The 24,004-nt window shown below is 40.3% G+C and overlaps 1 protein-coding gene across 1 annotated transcript in view; it reads left to right on the forward strand.

Annotated features, from left to right (window-relative positions):
* Nucleotides 1–24,004, forward strand: part of adcy1a (adenylate cyclase 1a) — a 65,743-nt gene that overhangs the window by 28,275 nt on the left and 13,464 nt on the right. Inside the window, exons 7-15 of the mRNA XM_086268696.1 lie at nucleotides 1,189–1,330; nucleotides 3,425–3,580; nucleotides 6,275–6,469; nucleotides 8,133–8,230; nucleotides 8,378–8,462; nucleotides 9,203–9,292; nucleotides 10,919–11,193; nucleotides 11,598–11,724; nucleotides 12,087–12,203. Coding sequence (XP_086124822.1) covers nucleotides 1,189–1,330; nucleotides 3,425–3,580; nucleotides 6,275–6,469; nucleotides 8,133–8,230; nucleotides 8,378–8,462; nucleotides 9,203–9,292; nucleotides 10,919–11,193; nucleotides 11,598–11,724; nucleotides 12,087–12,203 — 1,285 coding nt within the window. The remainder of the gene's footprint in view (nucleotides 1–1,188; nucleotides 1,331–3,424; nucleotides 3,581–6,274; nucleotides 6,470–8,132; nucleotides 8,231–8,377; nucleotides 8,463–9,202; nucleotides 9,293–10,918; nucleotides 11,194–11,597; nucleotides 11,725–12,086; nucleotides 12,204–24,004) is intronic.

Raw genomic sequence — 24,004 nt, forward strand, 5'->3', positions numbered from 1 at the left:
ATTGGACTTTACTACATATAATTAGTGTAATAATCTCATACTATAACTTATACTAAGCTATGGTTTACAGTTTTTGTACTTTTTCCAATAAACAGAAAAGATATTACAGGTCCGATTGAATAAGCTGCTGCTTACAACTGTTGTAAGATACATCCTTAAACTTGTCATGTCGATCTGACCTAGAAAAAGCAAAACAAAATATCAAAGCAATGTAAACATAAAACAGCATCCCTGAGTAGGCACACCAACATCTGCTCAACAAGTAACTGAGAGATCACAACCTGTGTTAGTTTACAGAGTTGTACCAAAATAAACCACACGGTTCATCCTGATATTTTAAGTGTTTTTAACTGTTTCCATACAACATCTGGATTGACTTGGCTTACTGTAATCATTTGTGGAATCATTTCGTTGGTGTTCATGCTAATTGTTGATGAAATAGTAAATAAAATGATCTTTTAAGAGGTCAACTTTTCCCACATTCTGCCCTGAAAAACCATTGCAAGAAAATAATTCAGATTTAATGTAGTTGCACAAATGTGCTAACTAGGACATAAACAGCAGCTAAAAATAAAACTGACCACCATGATTAAATTAATGTCACTTCATTAAACTGGCTGCAGAAATGATCAGACCTACACAGTGTATACGGACGTGGCTGGGTTTCTTTATTTTGTTTACTAGTTCTTTTCAGGTTACGGCACAACTCGAGCCAGGAGTCAGCTCTTCTCGAGGCTTCCTCCACTGCACACTCTCCCCGTCAGTCTCCTCCGTTACTATATACAAGGAGAGAGTGATTAGTCTCTGCACAAACACCTGTCCCCTCTGCCACCCCGACGCCGCCCCAAGAGCTAGCTGCGCCACCCGTCCCACGGCAGCAGGCCAGAGACCACACCCCTGCCACATTGGCATACAGTAACAAGCAGATTTGCATTTTAAACAGCACTGAAATGAGATCGCCTGTTTGGCTAAATTTGGTTCTGTTTCAAGTGAGGCAATAAGATTTTAGGACTCGTTACCAGATTAGATGATTTACCAGGATGAAAATTTCTATGAAGTGACGAGTTTTGAGCAAGCCGAGGGGCTATTAAGCTGATAAAAATAATGAGGGGATAATGATTTGAGACCTTAGTGTTGGACTTTTTATCACCAACTGCTTTTTGTCCTCTGCTTTGCTTGTGCTCCCAGCAAGGTGCACATTACAAGGACCACCCTGGAGTGTTTGAACGGAGACTACGAGGTGGAACCGGGCTTTGGCCACGAGAGACATGCCTTCCTACAGAAGCATCACATAGAAACGTTTTTCATCGTGCCGTCACACAGACGGAAAGTACGACAGAATGATTTCTTTTCTGCAGATTCTCTTACAACCGTATAACTTGAGAGGTGACACAGCTGTCAGTGTTGTAACAGTTAATCCTCTGATGGAGGGAGAGGGAGGCAAGCCATGTGCTAAGCTGGCATACACATGACTAGTATCAATATCTCACACCAACTGCACATGTGCATCGGAGCTGGCTGTTCGTGTCAGAAAAAATGTTTTAAATCCCTCGTAAAGTGCACATGCACAACGCTGGCACCGGCATGGACACGCAGATAAACACTTGATCCAGGTTTTGTAATATCCCACATTCACAGTTTACTGTAAAAATCCCACTCAAGCCTACTTGATTTCCATGAATGAGACAATTCTCCACATTTAATTTCATGCCATGTCCTTTTAACCGCTTCATTAATGGAGAATATAAATTTTGAATTTGAACATTTTTGAATTAAAAGATTTTTATGGATAATTAAATGGAGGGAAGATGCAATCAGAAACACTGATGTTAAATTGTTTAAGTTGTGGAGGGTTCCAAAATAATAATAATAATTATGATGAATTGGCAAGAAATAATATTACTTGGTTGTACAAGTAATCAATGGTGCATTCGTCCCTAAAACAGAATATATGTTGCTTTTATTTCCACACATGACACTGAAGTAAATCTCTTTCGATTTTTAAATCAAATGAAATCAAGACCTGATGTCTTCTCTGTCCCATCTAGCCTAAAATGAAGCATAACAATAGTGAATTTAGGATTTTTACATTTGTTTGCTTTTTTAAATTTAGATGCATTTTACTACTTATTATGAGAGCTGTGCTATTTTTGGAGCTACATATTTGTTATTGTCATTTTACATTTACTCATATTTAGTCATATGACTAAATGTAAAAAGAGCGTGCCTGCTTGTATTGTGCTTGTTCAGATCTACTGCGCATTATCATAATACATTTTCTTTATTTGTAATATATGTAGAGTGATACGTCTGTCCTAAGGGCCAATGGCAATACATAGCTCTGATTAATGAGGACTTAAAGGCAGCCACTGGCGCAGTGTGGCATGACACACATTTTGTGTTGCTACTGTGTTGTTGATAACAGCTGGCTAGTGGCGACTTTTTATTGACCCTGTAGAATACAAAGAAATGAGCAGCACATTATTTTTGGTAATATATGAAACTGATTTAAAAAAACAAAACAAAACAAAAACATTTATTGTTTTTTCAGCCCGTATAAAAAAACCCTTAAAACCATAATAGCTTTAACAAATTTACAAACATAAGAAATTTAATAAGACTTACAATTTCCTTGATCTTAATGAAAGCTTTATAATGACCCACAACGGTCAGGGTGACTTGAACTAACTAGTCTTTAAGCACCCTTAAAACAATGAGAACAAAATAATCACATTCACATGTCCAACTATTTAGTTAAAAGATTAAGTACCTTTAAAATACATGGCCCAAATCAATAATTGTATTAATTATAAAAGCAATAGTAATGTAAATGTTCCAGCCTATTTAACCTTTTTTATCTCAACCATATTTAACGTAGTACAACAGCAACAGTAATACAAAAATCCTAACAATGTATGCCACAAAGCTAAATTTATAAGTCTGATACAGCACATGATAAATGGTAAAATTCTAATGTTATGGCAAATATCCATATTCAAATACGAGACTGCGTAATGCTAATGATAATTACTTTGACTTTGGCATGTTTCAGTTTCATATATTTCACATTTTCACTTCGCAAGCAAGAAAAAATAACATAAAAAATGAAAGACGGATTGAATTTATAGATGTATTAGTTGCGAGTTTTTGTGTTTACTGTTTGTACTGTCAATTATTCTATCAAAGCTGTGCTTAATTGTGCTATATACACTAGGCTAAATGTTAGCTTTTTCATCCTGAAAAATATTAACAAGATAAGAGACTTAATGCTTCACTTGATTTATGTGATGTTTTCTTTTTCTTCTTTTTTTTTTCTTCAAAAAAGCCTATTATAGTATATCATATCAAGCCTTAAATGTGTTTAGTATGTTGAGTTCTTTATCAAATGTTCTATTTATTGTTTTATTTTTATCTTTATTTCCAGATCTTTCCTGGTATTATCCTATCAGACATCAAACCAGCCAAGAGGATGAAGTTCAAGACAGTGTGCTACTTGCTTGTGCAGCTCATGCACTGTAGGAAGATGTTCAAGGCCGAGATCCCCTTCTCCAATGTCATGACCTGTGAGGATGATGACAAGGTATGTGTAAAAAGCACTAATGAAAGCATCTCTTTGGTTTCAAATTACAAAAGTAATTTGCTATGCTTGCATATGAGTGCACAGAATATGAATTACTAGTTCACATAGTCAAATGAAAATCCTTTTATTAGACTTGCCTATAGGTGTTTTTTGGGTGGATTGAAATCCTGCTTGGATCCATAATCTGCATGTCAAACAATCACACAAGAAAACATTAATATGTATTTAATGTTTGCTTGTATTGTATTAATGAATTAATATGTACATTTCACATCTTCAGAAGTACCACAGTACTCCTGCTTTATGACAGTCTCTTAAAAAGTAAGCCACTGGGACTGATACAACCACTGACATTGACTTTATATATGCCAGATTGCAATTTCATGTCCATATGAGCATCACCTTGTTCTTGTTGATGTGTTTCTTAGCTCTGTGTGTGACGAGGCAGTGAGTCAGTCATGGAGTCGTCGAGTGTTTGGGCGATTGGTGTTGTGTCACAGTGTCTGGCTGTCAGAAATAGCCTGCTAGCTCTAATCCGCCCAACTCTGTGAGCCGGTCCAGGCATTAGCACTTCATGATTTTGATGAGGTTGCATTACAACTGCTGGTAATCACCCACTGCCTGGTATCATCTCTCATAATAGCATTAGACACATTGTTATATGATTATCCAAGTAGCTAAAATCCTTCCTTTGTGACACATAGCAAATCTATAATAGAATTATGACTGGGAATTGTTTGGTGCTATTTACAAGATCTAATCTTGCTATACATGACAAATTAAAAATGGTGACTCTTGCTTCACTGTCACCTGTCAAGGGGCGGAATACATTAGGCAGCAAGTGAATATTCAGTTCTTGATACAGATGTGTTGGAAGTAGGAAAAATGGCCGAGCATCAGAATCAGAGAGACTTTGCTAAGCCAAACTTTGATGGCTAGGACACTGACTGTTCCAGGAGGAGTTTTCTAGTTAGTACATACTAAAAGTGGTCCAAAGAACCGTTTTGAATGACAACAAAGTTATCACCATGTTCATCTGGGAAAGTTTGTGTTTTGAAGCGTTACTTTGATGGGTTCGCAAACATAAAAATGTTCAAGCTTTAGACGTGATTTCAAATATCTCAGTGTGACTGAGCATCTGTGGAATATTCTAAAAAAACAAGTCAAACTGAGGGAGCCTTCACCTGGCAACTTTGCTGCTTACATCTTTTTGCTACAGGACATCGTCAGAGATCTTGTGGAGTCTCGATTCCCCAACAAGCAAAAGCTGATTTTATGACTAAAGGGGGTCTTTAAAGCATGTATGCAGGATGTGGCATGTACTGTGCTTTGAAACACATTATCTTGATTAGCTTGCACCCACTTTGGGGGCACTGTGGTCAACATTAGGAATAACTTTGATTGCTGCATGCTGTGAAAGGAGAAGGGGGGTATCCAGCTGGCAGCACAGAAAGCTGTGTGTGTCAACAGTTGTGGAGCTCGGTTTTGGTCAGTAACACATGTAAAGAGCTTGGATTTGTTATTCGTTCTTCCAAATAGGTCCATAAATCTGTTATACCTTCAGACATAATAAGGAACAGGAGTTGAAAAAGCAGATCTTAAAGAAAAATGTCTTCATCTAATATTATACTGTAGCCAATGAGCAGTAACTTCTGCAGTTAACATACCATTCTATAGTTTGTTATCATAATTTTCAAATTGGGCATTATTTTATTCATTATCGTATTTGACAACTGAGTTCCATCTCCCTGGATAATTCCACCCACAGGACCAATAAAAAACCGCCACACAGAAAAAGCAATTAAAACACACCAATGTGTACTTTGTCTACCTACTTATTTTCTGATTAACTGCTACCTGAAACTTCAGTGTGATGTGACATTAGTGCCTCGGTTGTATTACCAGCAGCAAATAAGTATTTATAACCTTATCATCAGATTGTATATTAGACCTTTTCTCTTTGCCACCATCAGATCAAAAGCACAATGTCAGTACAATGCCCATTTTAATGAGCTATACTTCATATCTATATATACTTTAATTTACATTATAAAATGTTATCACATCTTAATCTGCTACATGGAACTTGTAGTAAGTTGACATGTGAACAAGAAACAAAAGAACCCCCCCCCCCCCCCCCCCCCCCAAAAGGCTATTAATGGGTGGTGGAGCAAAGAAAAACTGCTTCTTGTCTTTTTTTTTTTACCAAGGTCTTTTAATGATAAGAGCCTTGTGCCGAAATTTGTGCCTGAGCTCTAACTTCACAGTGGTTAAACAATATTCAAGGCCCTGTGGTTTTGATCGATTAGATTTAAAGCCTTTTGCATGTTAATTTCTTAATCTGTTTAAAAAAAAAATTCAGTCACCTAACTTCTAATTTCAGCCTTCTCTGCATTTATGAATTTGTGCACGCATAACATGCGTGTGTGCATCTCTGTGAGCTGCTATTGGTAGTTTGATGGTAAGTAATGAGTATTATATCCTCAGATATTCAGACAAGCATGTCTGCAAACTTTTTTATCGTCTTTATAGAGTTATATCAAATTCTCCTGTGCTCAGGAGCTGTGTAAGTGCTGAGCTCACAAAACTCTTCATTTGTATGCCTCACCGCATCAGCTGACAAGCAGTCAGCCTTAACGCACGAGGCAGGTCTCTGCAGAGACTGATTGTGTTGTCTTTTTCGCTGTATGACAGCGGCGAGCTTTGCGGACTGCATCGGAGAAGCTGAGGAATCGGACGTCTTTCTCAGCCACTGCCGTGCAGCACTCGCCAGGAACGCGAGTCAACCGCTACATTGGGCGGCTCATCGAAGCGCGTCAGACCGAGTCTGAGACATCAGACCTCAACTACATCACCCTGTTCTACAGGAGCAGAGACAGGGAGCGCAGGGTGAGGACACACGAGACCTGAACATCTGATCGAGAAACACGTAACTTTTCAACAGATATACAAATGTATTAATATATACTTTGCTCAAGATACAACATGCTTCGTGACTGCCCCCCCTTCTGTCTTACACTCGCACATACACACCCTACACGAGCTCTAATTCTCTTTCTCCCTCTCTCCCACGCCTGTTGTCTATGTGTGTGTGCGTGCAAGAGGAATCCACCCACCCTCTCAAGAGGGGGTGCAGATAATGATTTGGGAACGTCTGAGCAGCACACGTGATATCTTTCTGCAATGTGTGCGTGGGTAGCCATAAAGAAGAAGCAGAACAGAGATGGGTTCATGCGTCGACGTGTGCGCGCGTGTCAGCGTCTGCATTTAAAGTTGTTTCAGAAGAAATAAAACCTGTGCAAAGTAAAAACATAATTAATTGCCTCTCATGTTTAACTTGTTTTAGCCTTGCTATCTTTTAGGAGAAGCGCAATAAATAAAGAAGACACAAATGAGCATAATGGGTTTTTAAAAATATATTCCTGCACTACACGATTTATTTCAAAACAAATTTACAAATTTAGACATCCCCTTTCCTTTCTTTTGCAAGAGATAAGTGAAGTTTTTTATTAGTACAAACATGAGCCAAAAAGCCTCTTTTCCAGTTAAATAAAAACAATTGTGGTATTCTGTATTCTGGGTAAAAACTATTTTTCTTGTTAGAGTAAAAACAGCTGTGATAAGTAAATGGCTTATGGCTGTCACTTTTTGTGGTCATAAACAAGTGAGGATCCAATTGGAAACACCGTAGGAGACGGAAAAATCAAATCCTGTATTTTCAAAGGGTAAACAGAAGGCTCTGCAGATATGAGGCAGGAAGTCTAAAATGTGTCCTAAAAGTCTAGGTAGGGTAGAAGGAAAACAAACTAGATTCAGGATCGGATTCAGGAATAACAGAGAGTTGTGATAATGACAAATACTGAGGTAGGACATGGAGAATAAATGAGCACAACAGGGAAAGGGATAATAAACCACATGTGAATTAAATCAGGACAGCAACCAGGGCAGACAAATGAACGAAAGGCGGACAGGAACTATTCTTCGAAATAAAGCAGAGAATATTAAAAGAAGTAAAAAGAATGAACTGTAAGATAAAGACAGGTGGAACAATGTAAAAAAGATGGGTGTACCTTCCAGGTCTGTGGCAGTGTCTTAAACCTGCATTCTTTCTAATGACCAGCAGGGAGAGAATCTGCTGGTTTCAAAAACACAGTCTGAATGTATAGAAGTCAGCCCTCTGCCTCTCTGATCCATTACCTCAGTAAAGACTTTTCTAGTGAAATTAAGTGCTCACTCACTAGTTTCAAGTCACACTGAAACTATCGAGATGTAAAAACCAACAATAGCACCTTTAAACTTCATTAGTATCATACCATGTTAACATTTGTAGCTGGTCAGTTTCTAATAAAACTGAAATGACCATGTAGTTGTCTTCAAACAATCTTATGTACTTATCTCTAGGATGATGTAAAAGCAATGCCAGGATTCCCCATGATAAAGGATTTCCAACACAGTGCTCTGAATCGACCTACACTGTTTTTGCAATGGATGGATGGATTCTTTGTGTTTCCTCTTCTATTTACATTTTAACTCTTGTTTCCTCTTTTCTTAGTATCATCAGGTATATGATGACCAGTTCATCAGTGCTGTGGTTCTTTCTCTGATCCTTGCTGCCCTGTTCGGCCTTATCTACCTACTAATGATCCCACAGTATGTAGACACACACATTCACGCACAAAATGTCCAATCATATTACGCAAAAAAGTTTGTGGGCCAGTTAGAAAAGGAGCTGTTTTTCACGGCATTTAGTGAAAACTGGGAAAGCCCTGCTCACACTCTTGTCTCTTTGTCTCTCAGAGGGATGCTGGTGCTGCTGCTGTTGGTGCTGTGTGTGTGTTTCCACGTGGCCTGTGTCATGTACCTTCATCTCACCAGTGTTCAGGTAAGACTTCCAGACCTCTTCCAGCAGCCTCACACGTGTAAAGATCACACTCTTAATACACTCTTTGTCAGTGGTTTTAGTCACTTTGTTGTTGCTTTGGGCCTCTTAATGACTATTTTGTGTCTTTTTGTTGTCTAATTCTTTAGGAAGTTACTTCATATGGCTTTAAAATAATTTTGAGTCTCTGTAATTGCTTTGCTTATGTTGGGGGGTATTTTGTATTTCTTTAAGGTAATTTTATATATATGTTCATTGTGGGGTTTTTTTATTTTAGAGTTGTTTTTTCATAATCTGACATTTCTTAGATAAATCAGTGTTTCACTATTACTACTATAACTTCATAGTTTTATTTATTTATTTTTATTTAGCCTCCTTTAGCATACACTTAGTGGTCTCACAAACCTTTTAGCATTTTAGCAGTCTTTGATTAATTATATTTTTGTGTGTGAAAAAAAAAAGCCTTCATATCGGAGCACCATAATCATTTTTGCATAGTGAGCGCATAATCTCCATATGACACTGTGGCATCATGCTACATTGAACTATCATCATACCCTTTAAGTGTCTCCTCTAATAGACCTGAACATAATGAGCCACACCACAAAATGCACTCATTTTATTTCCAGTCCTGGTTAATGATTTGTCCAAAATGCATTTAAAGTAGATAAACTGGTGCTTCATTTACTCCTTCTATTTTCCGCCTCCCTGCCAACCTCCCTTTCCCTTTCCTCTGGCTTTAGTGCCAACCGGGCTGCCTCACCATCCAGATCCGAACAGTGCTGTGTGTCTTCCTCGTTTTGCTCACCTACTCTGTTACCCAGGCCTGTGTGGTAAGTGTATATGATTTATATAAATGATATCATGGTCTGTGTTCAAAATCAGTTACTATTCACTATATGTAGTTTGGCACATTACCTATTCATGGTTGATATACCACAGTTATGTTGAGTGAAAGGAGTTGTCAGAGTTTCATCATTTCAGTTCTGGTCTAAGGAGCTCGGAAAGAATGCGATTGGACTTCTTTAAATTTTGTCACCTCTCATTCGAGAAGCGTCTTCAGTTCAAGTAGGGATTGTCCCTTAATAGGGTCGTTGGTTACGGGTCAAACCACTGTGAGATCTTGCCTCACTCTACCTTGTGACCTCTATAGGTCACCTGACACAAGATGTGAGTAGGGGTTGAGGCCCCTGGGAGGGATATCAAAACTGCACTGGAGGTGGTCTCTTTCACTCCTCTTTCAAACCATCTGTCTTCTCTGTCCTAAATGTGAACATTGGCATCCTCGAAAGAGTGTCCTTTATCCTTAAGATGCAGATGTACAGCTCAGTCTTGTCCTGTCAAGGTGGCTCTTCTATGTTGTGCCATGCGTTTATGGAGTGGCTGTTTGGTTTATTCAATGAAGAAGTCAGAGCACTCCGTGCTGCGCTGCACAGCATATACTGTGCTGTTCTTCTTGTATTTGGGAGTTTTTTGTCTGAGGGTGTGGCTGGGTATGAGGTGCACTGGGGTGTCATGATTAGAGATAATTCTCCTGATTTTCTCTGACAAAACTTCATTGTTGGTCACGATTACAAATACCAAATCTGATTTGACTGCAACTTTATCAGAGAAGCGCTTGTGTCAGCACACCACTATTTTATTTGGATATTTTTTTCTTCTTTTGTTATTTTTCAAGGGAAATGCCCATATGATTTTTGTTTTAATAGTTAAAAAGTTGGCACCACTATAATCAGGATATAGGTAGCTTAGCATAGCAGAAGAAGAAAAAGTTACTTTAAGCTGATGTCACCCCAAAGGAATTTGCACCTTCTCCTGGGGATCTTTTTCCTGATAGTCAAATATATGAACTACTACATTATGAATGTACTAGTTTAGCATAGCAAAGAAACACAAATACTGGTAAAAACGGGCAGAACCCCTTTAACAACCTAATATGCAGACCAGTGTCTTAAGAAGATGGACGTCACATAGCCAGGCTTGCATTATTTCAGCTTGTCGTAGACCATTGAATTTGAACATTCAGCTTGATCAGTAAACAGTTTATGGCCTCTCCAGTCATCATATTGCACATGGGTGTACTCTAAAGATAAATGCGTGCATGCAGAATCTGTCTGTCTCCTTCTGCAAGGCAAATACGACCTGAGTGCACCAGCAGGTTGGTCTTACTGTTTATATTACACGGGAAGATAAGGTTCGGAAACAGAATCCAAAGGCATGGTTTATCACACTGTACTTACGCTTTATTCAAATGTTCGTGGTGCTCTGTACCCAGACGTGATGTAGCAAAATAATTAGTCGAGGATCTCTTGGAAAGGAACAAATCAGGCACATAGATTGTTAAATTGTCTATTCAGGTTTCTAACCTTAATGCCATTAGATCAATGAGAAATTTATTATTTGATATTAAATGTTTTAGGATTTTTTTAAGATAAATTATCAAAGTAATTGTCTTTCAGGTGGGTTGTGTTCCCTGGGGTAAAGTTGGGACAAACTCCAACCGCTCTGTGGAGAACATCCCCGCAGACACTCTCATGGTTAGATCTGCTAACACCACAGCAACGGACCGGGCTTGTCCCAACATGGCCTATGCCTTACTCTCCTGTGTGGCGGGGACCCTCACCGTGATCCCTTACATTCGTGTCTCCTCGCTCCCCAAGATCCTCCTCCTCTTTCTACTCTCCATCACATATGCAGTTGTCATGGAGACCAGTGGTTACCGTCAAGCTGTGGGGTAAGCTGTGCTGTCAAGATTTGTATATGTAATATATGTAAGGTTTATGGTTATAGTCAGGTTTGGCTAAGTGTGCTAAGTACAAAAAAGTTGCTGTTATCCACAAGAACACAAGAAAGTACAAGACAAAAGTTCAAAATCCTATCAAATTATTATCAAAATATTAAAACAGTAGGAGAGGAATTGCAGCAAAATCTGACATATTTCCCTCATCAAAATACTCAGTGTAAAGTTCTGCTTTACATTGTATTTGCATTTGAAGCATGTATTTCTATGCATATTTTCCCACTTTATTCTTCCACTCCAACACATTTCAGGGCATTGTTTTGTATTGTCATGAGTTCTTCCCTACATAACAAAAATAATAAACATTATAAAAATGTTTTTATGTCTCCATCTTCCAGTGGTGGCTTTCTGCACACACGGGGCTATGACCCTGTTTTGGCAGTGTTGCTTTTTTCTGGAGCCCTGGCTCTGCATTCAAGACAACTGGACCTTAAATTGCGACTTGACTATCTCTGGGCAACTCAGGTGTGTGGCTGCTGGTACATTCAACATCCTGTTCTTGCTTCTAGGGTTCAGTTTTAGTAAGGATTTGATCATTGTAATACAGATTTGTGTTTTCTTTAGTGCCTATGCTCAGTCTTGGGTTGTCTCAGTGGATCATCAAAGCCTGGATGTTTCTATTTTGGGAAGATGCTGCATGTTTGTCTTGTCTGCAAATCATTATCTCCCTCTAGTGATAAGGACGGGCAATTACATCTCCTCTTTGCTGTAAGCTAGAGTACGCCATCATAGTGCTTAAAACTTAAAATGTCAAGATCAGTGCCACTTTTTAAAGGATCTGCTATGTGTGTGTGTGTGTGTGTCGCGTGATTGCTGATGTCATGCAGGCGGAGGAGGAGAGAGACGACATGGAAAAAGTGAAGCTGGACAACAAGAGGATCCTGTTCAACCTGCTGCCAGCTCATGTGGCTCAACACTTCCTGATGTCAAATCCCAGGAACATGGTGAGCATCTGCGGGCATGTCCAGGCTCATCCAACAGGGATCGTCAGTCTAAAGTGCGTAAGCACCTTTGAAATCAGAAAGCACACCCTGACACAGTAGGTGCTTTAGGAAGCTCTGAGGTTTAGGTTTGCTGACTTACAGGTCAGAAGGTGTCTAGATTTTTAGGTGACAAGTCAAGATTCACACCTGTTTGTTTTTTTTTTCAACTATTTTGCCTTTTAATGTAAATGTCTCAGTACAGTGCATGTATGTGGGTTTTGAGAAGTTTAGTTTCTGGTTTTGCATTTTCAGGAGCTTATATCTGAGGAATTTGAAGGTCGAAGGTGGAGGGAAAAATCTAAAAAGCATACATTTCTAAATTTTGTTATATCTTATCAATAGTTTTGTTCTGTTACAGTAATTCCAGAATTGCTGTTACTCAATCTGTTCTTTGAATTAGGAAGTAATTTCAAATTCAGTTTTTCACATTTTGGTTATCATCTTATGTCTTAAGTATTATGTCTACAAGAGATATGGTTAAATAATAATCTTGTTAGATTAATGAATAATAAAAAGACATACCAGTAAATCATATCATCTGTATGGCCCTTACAGGTCATACAGATTTGTAGACCCTTTGCAGGGACCATAGACTCCCATTGTTGGGAAATTATCTCAGCTGTTTAGGACAATGACACTGCTATCCTAACCATTTGTTTTGAAGCACTTAATTTTAGCATTTCAGTGACAACATGATGTCGTGCTAAAAATAATTTTCTGATCATTATATAAGAGATAAGATAAGATAAGATAAGATAAGATAAGACTTTATTGATCCCACAATGGGGAAATTTTTGCGTCACCTCAGCTCAGGTACAGATATATGAAGGAAATACAAAAATACAATTAAGTACAATCAATGAAAAAAGTAAGATAATATACTATATACAATGGTAGCATACACAGTATATGATTATGGATATAGTTGGAAATATGGAAGACATAAACTATATAGCTTGGAAGGTCATGGAAGGTCCATTATGCATGAAGTGGTGACCGTGGATGTTCACAGTGTCCAGTGACTTATGACATCGTGATTGAGGAGTTATAGAGTCTAACTGCTGTTGGGATGAATGATCTGCGAAAGCGCTCCTTCCTGCAGCGAGGGAAGGAGTATAATCCAGTAACTCAGAATAAGAAGGAGAAATGAATTTAAACTGCAACTTGACGTGTTTGCAGAGACACACAACTGTGGGGATATGTGTTATGCTCGTTCCCACTGTAATAAAGTAGCGTTGCTCTTTAGCCTCATTCCCCTCAAGCCAGCTTAATATCATTGGCTGTGTACCTCAGATGACTAAAATAAAGGTACCTGTTCTCGGTGACATCATGCAGAACCTAGTGTAGATAAATATGCATGAAAGTGCAAGCAGAGAAGCCTGAGCTTTAGGCTTTTACATATGGCTTCATCATTTCAAACTTTATGCATATGACGGTAAATGTGAAAGCATGTGATAGGTTCCCTTTCATCTTCAATACCATTTTGAACAATAGAGGAGTTTTATGGCTACTGTGAGAGTACTGGAGGCTGGAATTTGTTAATAATAATAAAAAGATAAAATAGTTCCTTCAACAATCGGTGGGGCTATACATGAGACGATGTAGGATGGTCTGAGGCTGAGACTCGTAAACACAGGGGGGAGGAAGTCAGGAAGTATGTTTCCAGCACATTGGTGACCCCACAGAGTTACGGTGTATAGAAAGGCTTCCTCTCTTTCCTCTGGGCTAACGTTCACTCATATACTGTATTCATAACACAGCACAGTGGGACTCCACTGCCTGGAAGTTGTGCAGCTCCAGCATAATAATTTAACCAAAATTTTCCATGCACATGAAACTGCAGCTTTGACCTGCAGGCATGCTGATCTCATCTCATAAACGATCGTTGCATCATTTATGTAGCTCTAATGTATAGACGGTATTGTGATTCACGGCAGTTGATCTGCTTCACATTCGTCTTTATTTTCTAGCTCTATTACTTGTTTTAGTTTTGTCCCCTTTGCAATATGTCTTTCCTGAGGATTGTTGTATTGTTATTTCTTAAGGGGGCAGTTAAACCAAACGACACAAAACAATATGTTTTTAAATAGACTATAAAAATATTTTTAGTCATGTCACTGCAAGAATTCCCAGCACTTAGATACTCTCAGATTTAGTGAAAATCATTGCACAGATATCTGCTAAACAAGTCAAGATAAACTGATATTACTATTATTACTTCTTATTTTAACTTTAATGTATTAATGTAGCAAATATGCCCTTCACATTGTTTTAACATATGTAACAGTAATAGTACAAATCAGTGGTTGTTACCTTAACATTTGATCTGGGTCACTGGGATGAGCAAGTGACCGGTATGCTGAAAAGCTACTGCAGGGGTCCATGTTTAAGTCAACCCTGCACCATTTCCTGCTTGTTGTTCCCTCCTCTCTCTCCTGCCTACTTTGCTGTTGTTTCAACAATAAAGTCTAAAGGGACTAAAATCCCTGACTGCTCATTTTGGTTACAGCTTAGAGCGAACTTAGACAGCAAACTGTGTCAAAGGTCTTCCAAACTTGGGGCTTCTTAAGGACATTGGGGCTGTTTTTGCTTTCTTTTCATTTGAATTAAAAGGTCTGGATCTGTTCTTAAACTCTTCCACAGACTTTGCTGTATATGTTAAATTAACATATATTTATTAGGAAAGGGTGCTTTTGATGTGTATTAAAAATTCTTTGGTTCAATGTGTTTACACCTGCTGCATCTGATTGATTATGCATCAGTATTTTACAGATATAATGACATTAAGGTTGTCTTAAATCTTGTTTTCCTTGCAGTAAGAGAATATGGAAATATCAAAATCAGGATGTTCAACTGAAGAGCTCCCCTAAGCTTGACTTCAGCTGGTAGTTTCCAGTGAGTGCATATAGTACAGTTCTGTCAGGAGGATTGTATTTAAATCAGCATCCCATCAACTGTAGTATGTATTTGGTGATTTGGCTTTAGTCTGGGACGTTCCTGCCCTTCAGTGAGCATTCACAGAAAGCCAAAAGACAGTGAAACCATCTACAAGACCCAACACAGTTTAGAGCAGGCATCACTTACAGAGAACTAATAGTAATACTATTACATGGAGAATCCAAGGTGAAAGTACGTTACAAAGTGTTTGTCAGAGGGGAGCAGAAAATGAAGCGGCCAAAATAACTAACATGTCATTTACCAATCAGGCATCAGCTGATGTCTGCTGTCAGTGATATTAGTTGATCCACCAGGGTTGCTAGCTAAACTTATATGTAGTCATCTAAGTATGCTTTGAAAAAACTAATGCAAGCACACACGCCCATAATAGAGGGAAAACAGGGACTTTTTTGTGAGTGAAGGAAAATGAAATGTAACTTCAGTGGTTAGTGGTACACAATGAGAAATTATAGTGACAATTTCAGGAGAAATGCACCAGGGATAGTAGTATATTGCTAAGAGTATGAAAGCAGGGGGAAAAGAATCCTTCAACAGTTGTCTTTCAACTTGTCACACTCTCCCCCACTCAAAAAATGTCACCCCGACATTATACCAACAAATTGCTTTTCAGTCTATATTCTCTTGTAGTCAGGACATCAACAGTAGAGTGAACCAATGTAATAATGTGGGTTTAACACCTGGGTTTAACACCTGTTTCACCACAGTCCATCACTGGTGACTGCAGACAAAGTCTATAACCAGTCCATATGTGAGTCTTCACAAAGTCTATTGTCTATGGTTATAATCCACAGATGGGGAAAAGTTAATGTCTTTTTCTTGATGACAGTCTGTAAGTACAGTTCTCAAGTCATCAGTGAAAAAGTGTCAACTTACATTTGCTGGAGTCCATACAAACCAATGGGCTGGGTGCAGTATGACTGCACAGCTGGAAACCATGGAACAAGGCCCGGGTACACAGGAAGCAGTTGCGGTACTGGCTAAACACTGTAGCAAGATGGGGTGCCCAGTTGGTCATACGTCATCCGTCTTGGCGGGTGTCTCTCTCGCTGTGGCCACTGAGGCGTCTCCTCCTCAAGTCTCTCGAGTACAACAGGTGGAGGATGGGCAGGTATGTCACCTGCAGTGGGCTCTGCCTCCTCACAAGTTGTCTCCATGACAGCTGGGTAAGGCGCCTCCAGATGGTCTCCAGCAAGAGGCTCTGGTGTTGGTGCAAGAGCAGGGACCGAAGCTGCGGGCTGAGATGTTGCTGTGAGAAGTTCTTGTTCTGATGGCTGGGACACAGGTTGACGTGGTGCGTAATGACAGCGGTATTCATCAACATTGCCCTCACCATCAGAGTCTGGCACAACAGCGACGGGGGGCGATCGTGGCTCAAGAGTTGGGAGTTCGCCTTGTAATCGGAAGGTTGCCGGTTCGAGCCCTGGCTCGGACAGTCTCTGTCATTGTGTCCTTGGGCAAGACACTTCACCTACCGCCTACTGGTGTTGGCCAGAAGGGCCGATGGCGCGATATGGCAGCCTCGCTTCTGTCAGTCTGCTGTGGCTACAACTGTAGCTTGCCTCCACCAGTGTGTGAATGGGTGGATGACTGGGTGTGTAAAGCGCCTTGGGGTCCCTAGGGGGGACTAGTAAAAGCGCTATACAAATACAGGCCATTTATCAGTCTTTTTCTGTTCATGTCTTGTACGATTATCTTTTTTCAAAAGGTAAGTGGTCACATGACATAAGCAAGTTTCTGTGAAGCACTCTAGAGCGACCTCTGCCTCTCTCCGGTCTTACCTTGTAGATAGGGACGTCAGGCCCCATTTGTCTGACTACTGTGTGAACAGTGTCCTCCCAATAGTCTCTCAGTTTCCCTGGGCCTCCTCTACGTGTCAGGTTTTTGACCAGAACTCTCTCACCAGGTTGTAACACAGAACTCCTTACTTTTGTGTCGTAGTGTCTTTTGCTCTTTTCAGCAGCTTTCTTTGCATTCTCATTTGCTATAGAGTATGCTTGTTCCATGCCCTTTCTCCATTTTTCAACATAGTCTCTGTGGTCACTAAAATCTGTTTCTGAGTATAGTCCAAAGAGCATATCTACTGGTAGCCTGGGTGACCGTCCAAACAGTAGGTAAAATGGGGAGTAGCCAGTGACTTCACAACGTGTGCAATTATATGCGTACATTAACTTGTTGATAGATTCCTTCCAGTTTGACTTTTGTGTTTCAGTTAGCGTTCTAAGCATTTGCAACAATGTCCTGTTCATACGTTCAACTTGACCGTTCCCCATTGGGTGATAGGGTGTTGTCCTAGAACCGGCCATGCCACACAGTTTCTTGAGCTGACTGAATAGCTGATTTTAAAATTCACCTCCTTGGTCATGGTGAATGCAACAGGGGAAGCCAAACTTTAGGGCATAGTCATTGAATATCAGGTTTGCAGCAGTTTTGCCTGACTTTGAGGTGGTGGCATAGGCTTGCGCAAAATGTGTGAAGTGGTCAGTTATCACTAGAATATATTCATAACCGCTTTTGCATTTTTCAAGATGGAGAAAGTCTATACACACCAGCTCAAAGGGCTGCGTAGTTACAATGTTTGTTAAAGAAGCTCTTGTTTCATGGCTGGGCTTTTTCTGCTTTACACAGGAACAAACGTTGGTCACAAAATGCTCGATGTCTGCCTGCATGTGTGGCCAAAAGAAGCGTTCACGTATCAAAGACACTGTGCGATCAACACCTTGATGGCTAGGGATGGGTATTGATAAGATTTTCACGATTCCGATTCCATTTTCGATTCTGTTTAAGGATTCGATTCTTTATCGATTCTCTTATCAATTCTTTTTTTTAAAAAGGAGAACACTAAGGTCGATCAGCTTAGAACTTTGTTTTATATCTTCTCTTTGAACAAGATAGAAATTTAGGAGTAACATGGCTTTACAAACCCAACAGTGAGATCTTAAGAGATCCAGCCTATGGCTCTTCAATGGGGTGTCACAGGATCCCCAGGAAAAAAAATTGTAAATGTAAAATAATAAAATAAATATTCTTCTGTAGCAATAACAAAGTATAACATAAATTATTCTGTAGCAATTACACAAGAATATCCAGTAATGTCCCTGCCTACAATTAAACACATTCACTTACCGAAAATTGGGGGCATCTGCTGTGGCAAATGGGTGCAAGCCTTTTACCACAAACTTAGTCACTGCTCGGTGACATTCGTCTATCCTGGCCTGAAAGGAGACGCTACCGGTAGACTGCAGGGAGAACTACCAGCATCTGAGCCAGCCAGACTCTGTCTGTCTCTCTCATCATGGTCACCTAAATGCACAGTAATGGCAGGTTTTGTAATAAGGCAGATCGCGCTAACATAAATATGCACTCTTAGTTGATTATTCACCTGCCGCATTAACGGGAGAGGACGTGCAAACGTTACCGCTGCTGCTGGGTTGAAATTCACGAGTCCGGAGCGGAATTAAAAACACGACATTCATTTAAAGTTATCGTGTGTTTTGTGAGCAAATGCTTTTGCATATTCGTAGCGTTTCCTCCCTTAAATGAAATATCTACTTTGCAAGTATTGCAAGTTGCCCTGTTGTCTTCCGTTCTCGTAAAGTGTAATCAAACTTTTGAGCGTTTCAGCCACCATGTTTCCTGCCAGGTAAATGATGCTCCGCAACGTGGTGACGTGATTCGGGGCGACTGGAATCGATAAGGGAATTGTTTGCAAAAATGGGAAACAATTCCAAGGAATTGAAACAGTAGGAACCGGTTCTCAACAAGAACCGGTTTTCGATACCCATCCCTATTGACGGCCCATATTATTGTGCAGCTCTTCAATTACAGTCTTTTTGAACTGATCTGGCAGGACTAGCTGTTTCTGGGCAGAAGTGAGTCTGTACAAGATGCCATTGTTATCTAGTCTTAACTTGCCCCACTCTCTGAACAAGCATTTTGTCTTAGGGTCAAATGTTCTTAGCTCTTTGGGCAGTGGTTTTGAATCGGTCTGTTTACACTGTAATACAGGGCTTATAACAGGATCAGACTTTTGCGCTTCATTAACCCTTTAGAGCCGGTCAGAGCGGACACGCTCTGTTTTGCGTAACTATTTTTAAATCCCGGTAGCTCTGCAACCACGTAAGCTAGCGCAATAATTTTTTTTGCATATGAAACCGGAGGAGTTGTACTTTCATCTTATGCCATCAGCTTGTCCTAGGTCACAGTTTCCTTCCACATATAGCTTTGCAAAAACTGCATAAAAAACACTTGCGGCAACAAAAACATAATATTCCAGAAACACGCTTTGCCGATCCGATCAGCTGTTTGTAACACTTCCTACGTCCATCAGCGTGAACTATCACATGTCCGGCATGACCTGCCCGAAACCGGAAGTGACGTCATTTTGCGGAAATGTAGTTTTTTACCATCGTGGCCTTATGAGCCTACACTTGTGTTTTTAAAAGTTGTATTTGACTTTATGACTTTCTGTGTCGTTTCTGGGATGCTTAGGACTCATATTGCACTGCTGGAAATATTTTATTTTGATGCATATGCTGTTATTTTGCAAATTTGCACTATAATATATTTTTTCGTTTTTCCTGCAGTATATGAAAATTGGTGTATCTCAAAAATAAAACTATGAAGACACTTAAAATAAATTTCCTTTGGTGGGAAACTATTTTGTGCAACTTTTTTGTATTTACAGTTTTGAGGGATAAGCCTCTTAAATTTCTCTAACTAGAAATATATGTTAAAAAAATCAAAAACGATTTTAAATTTTTTTGTAGTTTATTGCACTTTTTTGCAATTTATGTAATTACTATGCAGTTAATGCAGACATATTATTAAAATGTGGGCTATAATGGTTGTATTGATGTATAGCAACTTGAAATGCTCCAAAAAATGGCTCCACAGCATGTAAAAATATACTATAAGCTCTGGCGGACTTGGTTCTATGGTAGGTCTTAAAGGGTTAAGCTGTTCTTTTGGTATGGGTGTGAATGTTGCTTCTGCTGGCTCACCTTCTGCTGTGACTGACATTGCTGCAGCTGAGAGTGTCCATGTGGCAGGTGTGTTTTTCTGTGCCTCAATGGCCTGGATAGCAGCTGTGATAGTGTCCGGTGGCACTTCCTCAGAGCAGTCTCTCATTAAGGTTTCTACATCAAGTGGCATTCTTGATAAAGCATCTGCGTCACCGTTTCCCTTCCTTAATGGTGAAGTGAAAATCAGCGAGCTCAGCGACCCATCTTGATGTGGTGGCATTCAGTTTGGCTGTTGACAAAATGTACGTTAGCGGGTTGTTATCGCTATAGACAGTAAATGTTGGGGCATAGTACAAATAGTCTCTGAATTTGTCAGTGATAGCTCACTTCAATGCTAAAAATTCTAGTTTTCCTGCATGGAAGTGGTAGTTTTTTTCAGCCGCTGTTAGAGTACGGGAGCCATAAGCAATAACTCGCAGCTTACCATCTTGTCTCTGGTACAAAACGGCGCCTAGCCCTTTGTGTGAGGCGTCTGTGTGTACGATGAACGGCTGTGTGAAATCTGGGAACCCCAGCACTGGTGGGTGGAGCAAACAGTCTATTAGTTCCTCAAGCGCACGTTGATGCTGGTCAGTCCACACGATTTGTTTTGAGGAGGGCACAACTTGACTGGCTCTCTTTGGTCTTGCCCTTGGCCCTTTTGTGGTGTCTGAGTTCTCTGGGGTTTTGACAGCTTTTAACAGTTCATACAAACGACCTGCTTTTCTGGAGAAGTCTTTTATGTATTGTCTGTAGTAGGAGAGAAGGCCTAACATTTTTCTGAGCTGACCAACATTTTGTGGTTTTATACCTTTGAGTGCTTTGACTGCTTCAAAGTCTGCAGGATCCACTTTACTGCCCTCTGCAGACACTATTCTGCCCAAATAGCGCACCTCAGACTTAAACATGTCACACTTACTTGGCTTAAGCTTTATACCAAAGCCTCTCAATCTCTGGAGCACTTTTCTCACATCCTCCAAGTGATCTTTGAACGTTTTGCTGTAAACTAATGTGTCATCCAGATAAGGGATGCAGATGTTGTCGCGCAGCCCATCCAGGCACTCTTCCATACAGCGCTGAAATGCTGCAGGGGCATTCATAAGTCCAAAGGGGATGCGAATCCACTTATATAATCCCCAGGGGGTCACAAAAGCAGTGAGTGGATGACTTTCTTCTGACATGAACCCCTGGTGGTACGCTTTCCCCTGACCTAAAAGCGAAAACCAGGAGTTTCCACCCAAACTGTCCATAATGTCCGATTCAGGTCTCTGTAGTCTATGCACAGTCTTAAAGTACCATCTTCTTTTCTAACACAAACGACTGGTGAGGAATATGACGAGTCTGACTTTCAGACCCAGCCTTGTGCTATTAAATCATGCAGGTAACTTTTCATCTCTTGGTAGAGCGGCCGTGGCACAGATAGGTATGTGCGTTTGACTGGTTCGTTGTCTTTGAGTGAGATGGTCATTTTCAGTTTTTCAATACAGCCTATATCAGCGGTCCCCAACCCCCGGGCCTCGGACCGGTACCGGTCCATGAGTCGTTTGGTACCGAGCCGCGAGAGTTGAGGCTCAGGTGTGAAATATATGGTTTTCAGGGTTTTTATCAGTTTTCAGCGTTATTTTGTTATCGTTTTTATTGTTAACTCGGTTTTCCTTGGTCTTTTCATGTGTGTTGTGAATAAAACTTCTTTTTTTCGGTACCGCTACTAGTTTTATTTTGTTGTATTTATCCGCGACACCTTAAAGGCCGGTCCATGAAAATATTGTCGGGTATAAACCGGTCAGTGGCGCAAAAAAGGTTGGGGACCGCTGGCCTGTATCATTGTCTGTTTTAGAGAAAGAATGGCATTCCTCTCTGAGCATCTGTTTCGCTAATACTCTCTGCTCTTCACCCAGGTGGCTAAGATCTACAGGTGGGTCCCACTCTTCAGTAGAGCTACACTGGGCTTGTATATTTGTCTGGTTAACAGTAGCTACAGATGCGGCTTTTTCATACACCTGGGCAGGTAAAACAGCTGTAATAGTCTGAACCGAGCCAACTAATGTACGGCCTGGAATGACAATTTCATGGTCAGTGGGGTTAGAGACACCTAGTGTTATGACAGGTAAAGTACCCTTCTTAACTTTAACCAAAGTGTCAAAAAACTCAAGATCGTCTGGCCACTGAGGATTTAAGTCTGGCTCAAATATCATGACCTGGGGCCCGTTCTTCGTACGTCGCTCACTACATCCAAGATCAAATGACACATCCAAGATCAAATCATCGCCCTAACCGTGAGCTCGCTAATCCGGTTCTCCGAACACACCTTCCGTTGACGATTAGTACAGCTGGACGCAGTAATGTGAGATCACTGGGTGTCGTAAAAGGGGCTACGCATCGATAGTAGAAACATTGATCGGCAACCCGCTGATTGGTCGGCGAAAATGTCGAAGGGGCGCGCTCGGTATTTTCCGGCAGCAGAGCAAGAACTCTTGAGTGAGGGATTTCAGGAGTTTCAGAGTTTAATTAAAACGCAAGAGAACACTGCAAAGGCTGCAAAAGCAAGGAGAGAGGGCTGGCAGAAAGTTGCTGACAAATTAAACTCGTAAGTAAGTTAATAATAAAAATAATAATGGAGTGGATTGATATAGCGCTTTTCAAGGCACCCAAAGCGCTTTACGATACCACTATTCATTCACTCTCACATTCACACACTGGTGGAGGCAGCTACGGTTGTAGCCACAGCTGCCCTGGGGCAGACTGACAGAAGCCAGGCTGCCATATCGCGCCATCGGCCCCTCTGGCCAACACCAGTAGGCGGTAGGGTAGATCTATCATATGACACTATATTGTCCAATATTATATGGCATTATATTATATTATAATATGTTATATTATATCCCCTTACACATTAGAGCCACAACAGGACCCACTAGAACATGGGAACAAGTAAAAGTGAAATATAAGAATATTCTACAGAATGGTAATATTTATCACTTATATTAATTTTCATCTCTTGGAAAGAGACCCTGGAATAATCTGTTAGTTTGTTCATAACAGCAACCAAGAAAAGGGCAGAGCAAAAAAAGACAGGTGGTGGTCCTGCACCCCCTCGTCAACAAGTTGGTTAAGTAAATAATACCCTCACGGGAAAATCAATATCTCTCTATGAGCACACTGTCGCGCTGAGCTAAAGGATCCTGTCTGTCCCACAATATACGCTGAATTCTGAGGACTCTCCTTATCAATCTTGCACCTTCCGCAATGGGTGGCTCGCGTATACGGACAGGACATGGCTGCGACAGGCTTCCCAAATCCACCTTCGCTTTTATAGCCGCAGTCTCTCATCTTGATTACACGAAGTAATTTACTATTACTACTCTGAAATATGAATTACATCTGTAATAATCACATACATGTAATAGAATGTTAATAGTACATTTCCCTTTTTTAGGAAATGACCTGTATGTATCTGTGTGACATCAATAAAAGGATCAAGTGCTGCATTATCTTTAGTTACATTGATAATATTTATTTATGGTGAAACAGTGGTGGAATATCGCTGTTGCTTTCGTATACATGAAGCGGACATACCTGCGTGGCCGCGATCTAATCCTGTTTACATAAAGTAAGCCTGCTCCCGAGCAGGTTTACGCTTACGGATCTGTTGCTATGACAGCAAGTCCCAGATGTGCTTCGAAGAACCGAACGATCCAAGATCACGCGAAATCGTCAACATTCAAATCCGGCTAACTTACTTAGCGAGGTACGAAGAACGGGCCCCATGTCTTGTTTAAATGGCCCTGCTGCTATATGACCCTC

Source organism: Aulonocara sp. 'chitande type north' Nkhata Bay, linkage group LG17 (assembly GCF_057382095.1).
Source record: "Aulonocara sp. 'chitande type north' Nkhata Bay isolate Kocher_YH1m ecotype deep benthic linkage group LG17, A_spYH_male_GT1.1, whole genome shotgun sequence".
NCBI lineage: Eukaryota > Metazoa > Chordata > Actinopteri > Cichliformes > Cichlidae > Aulonocara > Aulonocara sp. 'chitande type north' Nkhata Bay.